At 54.6% G+C, this 5,371-nt stretch overlaps 1 protein-coding gene across 7 annotated transcripts in view; it reads right to left on the bottom strand.

Annotated features, from left to right (window-relative positions):
* KDM6A (lysine demethylase 6A) overlaps window positions 1-1,778 on the bottom strand; it is a 210,981-nt gene extending 209,203 nt beyond the window's left edge. For 5 of the 7 annotated variants that reach the window (XM_040468962.1, XM_040468963.1, XM_040468965.1 and 2 more), the window contains exons 1-2: window positions 1,234-1,778; window positions 956-1,019 (exon numbers count right to left, since the gene is read on the bottom strand). In XM_040468962.1, the coding sequence (XP_040324896.1) occupies window positions 956-1,019; window positions 1,234-1,394 (225 nt within the window). In that variant the 5' untranslated portion in view covers window positions 1,395-1,778. The remainder of the gene's footprint in view (window positions 1-955; window positions 1,020-1,233) is intronic. The other 2 variants (XM_040468966.1, XM_040468968.1) reach the window with 1 other exon arrangement.
* Between the last annotated feature and the right edge of the window lie 3,593 nt (window positions 1,779-5,371).

The following is a 5,371-nucleotide window of genomic DNA, read 5'->3' as shown; positions in this document are numbered from 1 at the left end:
CATCTCGGACAATTTTTATTGAACACCATCGAGCTGCACACTCCGAAGGAGAGGCCTATTCATCGCTACTATTTATTTCCATGTTTACCTCTCCTCCCCCCCCCCCCAACTCCCCCCCCCCTTCACTTTCTCCTCCCACCCTGTCCCGCCATCTTGGGCCGATAGGAGCAGCCATTACTTAACTAAATGACAGTGCTAACAACTTTCCACACAAATAAACAGAGGCTGCACCCCGAATCCCCCCTGGCCTCCCCGGTCAGGCACACAGGAAACGGGACTCCAAGAAGCAAGCACATTCGCAAATAACTGCGGGGTGTGGGGGCAGAACACCCCAAAAGAGTAAACAAGTCACCTAACTTCAGGTAGAACAGAGAGACCCATCGGGATGCATGTCAACAGCCCAATGCAAACTCTTCGCCGCCCTAAACTACGTGCAACTTCCCCCTTCTGGGAGCAGGGACGCAGGAGAGCCCAAAACGTTTGGTGCACAGTAGACGTTACGAACAGCCTGCCTGGAGGGAAAGAATGAAACCCACGGGAGGCAGGGAGGTGGGAAATTGGGGGGGGGGGGGGACATCTGCACACATTTACGCTGCCCTGACGCTACACCGGCACCCCGGGGGCTCATCGGGCTACCTCCAAAGAGCCGCAAAATGAGAGGCGCTTTCGTGCACCCAGTGGAGCTCGGCCCCAAAGCGCTGCTGCCCCGGTTCCTCCGGCTACGAGAGGAGAGGGCGATTTCGCAAGGGTGCGAGCGAGGTATCCGGGGGTTGGGGGGGTGGGGGGTAGGGGGTGGGAGGGAGGGAGGGAGAGCAAAGGCAGGAAATAGTTTTCCGGAAGCCCCTCGGCCATCGTTCGCGGCCACAATGAACGCCGGCCGGGCGGCGGGGCCCGGGGCGAGCGGGGCGCCGGCCGGGGAAGACGGTGTCCGCGCTCCGGCCCGCGGCTGCCTTACCTTGCCCAGTAGGGCCTTCGTCCTGGCGCCATCTTCATGAAACCTCACGAACCCGAAAAGGCGGCTGCGGGGAGAGACACACGCGGCGCGTTAGGGCTCCGGGAACGCCACCGACCCACCCCTGCCCGCGCCCGAGGCCCCGGCGGCGGCTCCGGCGCGGAGAGCGCCGAGCCGAGGTGCCCGCCCCGCCGCCGCCAGAGGCGAGCGGCGCTCGGGCCTCCCCGGAGAGCGGCGCCAGCCCGTCCGGAGCCGACCGGGCGGGTGACGGCGGCCCGTACCTGTCCAGTCCGCCGAGCGCCTCCCTCTCCTCGGCTGTCAGGCTGGGGGACGCCTCCTCGCTCTCGCCGCTCGCTTTTCCCGCCGCCATTTTCTTTTCCTCATCACCGAAAGCGGCGGCGGCGGCGGCGGCGGTAGCGAGCGACACTCCGCAGGATTTCATGGAAACGCAGCGAATTCACAACTCCAACGCCGACACCCCCCCCCCGGGCCGGGGCCCGCAACGACGCCCCCAATCTCCGCGCGGGACCGGCACACCAACTTTATCGCCGCCTCCTCCTCCGCCGCGGGCGGCAGCGACGAAAAATCCCAACGCGGCGGCGGCGAAGGCGGCGGCGGCAGGGGCTGCGGAGCCCCCGGGTCGGCAGCGGCGGCGGCTCGGCTGTAGGGTCACATCGCGGGGGCGGGCGGGGGGCAGCCACAGGCGGGGACGGCGGGAACGGCCGGCGCGCGCGGGGCTGGGGGACAGGGGGGGGGATTCGTTGGAGACACAAACTTCCCCGGCACCAGCACAAAGTTGTTGTAATTGTGTCACACAGCGAACCCCACGCCGCCGCCGTGACCCCCCCTCCGCGCCCGGCCGGCGCCACCAATCGGCGCCGCTCGCTCGCCTCACGTGACCTTTGTTGACTCACGTCAGCCGTGGCTCCACTCAACTTGCTAGCTGCCGAGCCCCGCCCACCGAGGCCGCCACCGTCGGGGAGCGGGACGCAGGCCAATTCTGGCCGGTGGTTGGCTGCTGCGCCCGTCTGTCGGGGGGGAAGGGTTGTCACCGAGAGGCAGCAAGCGGTTAGGTTGTGCTCGTTAAATACACTGGGGCAGAGAATGGAGGGTCCGGGCCGTGTCACCTCGGGAGCCGCGGCGGGCTCGGGAGGGGGAGGGGAGCGGTAAGGAAGGGCGAGGTCCGGCACCGCCCGCGGCGGGCGTGAGCAGTGAGTGAGGACGCCATGGTCGGCCTCTGCCTGCCGGAGAGCTGGGTGGTGGGCCCAGACCCACGGCCCGGGCAGTGCCGCGCTCCGGGGGGTCCCGGGGCCTCGCCGGGCCTGGTAAGGGTCGCGGCGCACGGCCCCTGACCTCCGCCCTCCGAAGAGGGCGCACACTTTTGGCACCGCTGGAAATAATGGCCTCCGCGAAGAGCGCGCTCCGGGAGCGGCTGCTGGCCCAAGCCGGGCGGCACGGGCGCCGCCCAAGGCCGGGCCTGCGCTCCGGGCCCCCGATCCCCTTGCTCGCGCCGAAAGTGAAGGGGGAAAAGCCTCCTGACCCCCGGCCGGAGGGAAGGAAGAGTCGCCCACGGGGTCTGGCTCGCCGATCACGGCTCCCCACCGCCCAAGGTCTGTTGGCGGCACTTTGGGGCCAAGTTTTCATGCTACCCGCGTTTTGTCGGTAGTTCACTATAGTATCGTAAGAAAAACAATGACAGGTGTGGAGCTGGACCTCCAGAATGTTGGTTTCTTGTGGCTGTGATCTCGGGGTGGGGGGGTGGGGTCCTTCGTGGAAGAGTTGGGGCTGCTTGTGGACAGGCCTAAGAGAAGACATAGTTAAGATCCTCAACACGGCTTGCAGCCCAGAAAAGCCTTTTCTACCCCCACACAACATGCCTTAGACAACAATAACACTTTCTTGTTCTGGCCGCGTCTTAGATGCAAATCAAAGTCACTAGTCTAGTTTTCAATCCCAGGTGTAATTGGGAGAAAAAGAAAACATGCCTTCGGTCCATTACTCTTTCCAAAAGACAGGTCTCGTATAATAGGTCCGTTACAGGGCACACCTCCAGTCTTCAGAGATTGGGAAGTATTGATTAATCGACTTACGAAGACAAGATTTCCTTTATTAACATGGATTCTTGTAGATTTTTCATAACCAATAGACAAGATAGATTTAACTTGGATTTCAAAATGTAAGGAAGACAATTCCGCGCTGACTCAGTAATCCGAGCAGTATTCAGCAAGAAGCTATAGAAATCCCAACTGATTTTGCACACAGACACGGTTTTAAATTGTTCCCCTGAGACCAGTAACTAGACTAACAAACTGTGGTTTCATATAGATTATATTTCATGTTTAATTACTTTCTCTGCAACACCTCTTCCATTCTTCACGGTGTTCTGTTTTATTTGAACGAATATAGAGAGCTGAATGTTTTCTACAGCTAAATTAACGTGCATTGTTAACTTTGTCACAAACACAACCTTCCAGTCCTGGGAGATTTTGACACCACGATCTTCTCCCCACACACACTTAGACTTGCACGGGCAGAGAGAAAATTCAGCCAGCATTTGGCCATATTCCTGGAGTTGGCCATTCTTGACTGAGGCGCTTAAGAATTATAAGGCTACCCACCCCAAACCGCTCAAAACCGTTCCCACCACATAATCGTTAGGAGATAATAGCAGCAGAATTGCACCGAGTGGATGCAGTGGGGTGGTGTTGGAGTCAGGAGATCCTGGATTTGAATCCTTACTGCGCAGGCTGTGTGACCTTGGGAAACTTCCTTCTCCTCTAAGCTGGAACTGTATGTCTAATCCAACTACAGATCTCCATCCTCCATTATGATGCACGAGACCATTTTTATACAGTGACATCAATCTCCATACACTAGGTAATTTTTTTAGAACTGGAGCGGTTTATAATTTGTCAAATAAATGTATACACAATAGGTAGGTATGAAGCCTCCAAGGTTTCGGTCCTCACTGGAGAGAGAAATGGTAAAGTGAGATAAATGACTTTGTAATTATTTCTCTGCAAAGTGAATCCGAAAACCCATCTGGAAGGCAGAGCCGTTGAGCCAGAGGAGCATGAACTGTGAAACCGTACAGACCTAGGTTTGAATCCTAACTCTACCACTTGCTAGCTGGCTGACCTTACACAAGTTAGTCTCGTTTGAGCTTCAGTGCTCTCCTCTGTGAGCGGGGCGGGGGAATCGATCCCCTTTACAACATTATTTTGAATATGAATTTCCATGAGGTAGGTAGAGTGCCAGATACATAATATCCACTCAAAGACCTCAAAAAAAAAAAAAAAAAAAAGTTGGAACTTCTAAGATCCTTTGTAGCTTTCACATTCTGGGTTCTAAATGTACCGGTCATCGTTCTACCAATCACTGCCTCCTTATCACTCCCCAACCTCCCCATAAACCCAACACATAGTTTTAATCCACTTTTTACTTAAGGCATATAATCCCAACATTGCTACCTCGCTTCTTTATTCCAACATTCAACCTCATATCGCTTATTACTGACTCATTTCATAACTGTAACAGAATACACCGGGAGCTGGAGGAAATAATGTGAGTTTACCCAGGTGATATGACTAATATATGCATAGATAAATCAACATTTGAAAATTATATAAGTTTGTGTCATGCTGAGTCCGATTATGGGTTAATTAGTGCACAATCTGTAGTTAATACTTCTGTGAATACCATCAATTAATATCAGAGAAGAAGCCCTTTCAATTATAGGAAGATAAATTTAATTCATTTTTGAACAACTGAATACTTAACCCGAAGCATTTAGGAACATGTAGTTTATGTATAATGTTAATGTCACATAACCCGTACAGATAGAAAGTCACACAACAGAGTCCTGATTTATCTAGTCTTATAATTAGAACCATGCTTTTTTTATATCAAAAAAAAAATGTATTTACCAGCTCTTCCCACACTCGCCAGTGTCATAAAGATTATCCAACTGATATCCAGACACATTGATGACAAAAGTAAATAAGAGTAAGGGTTGAGGGGAGATAGAAGGTCAAATACAGACAGACTTTCAGTCATTACAAAAGCTTCAGTTGTCAGGGCACCTGGGTGGCTCAGTTGGTTAAGCACCTGACTCCTGGTTTCGGATCCAGTCATGATCTCGCGGCACGTGAGTTCGAGCCCCAGGTGGGGCTCTGTGCTGACCGTGCAGCGCCTACTCGGGATTCCTCTCTCCCTCTCTCTCTGCCCCTCCCCTGCCGGCACTCTTGCTCTCCCTCAAAATAAATAAACGTTTTTAAAAATTTGTTTAAAAACCAGTTGTCAAAATCGTTTTGAGACTTCTCAATGAAGTCGAGACCACCCACACCCACCAGGAACCTAGACTTCTACCCTCACCAGGCTGTAATGAGGCACCTCAAATCCCTACCACCACCCCAATCC

Source organism: Herpailurus yagouaroundi, unplaced genomic scaffold, assembly GCF_014898765.1.
Source record: "Herpailurus yagouaroundi ecotype Mexico unplaced genomic scaffold, PumYag 67793, whole genome shotgun sequence".
In the NCBI taxonomy this organism is placed as follows: domain Eukaryota; kingdom Metazoa; phylum Chordata; class Mammalia; order Carnivora; family Felidae; genus Herpailurus; species Herpailurus yagouaroundi.
This window is presented reverse-complemented; position numbering and strand designations above follow the sequence as displayed.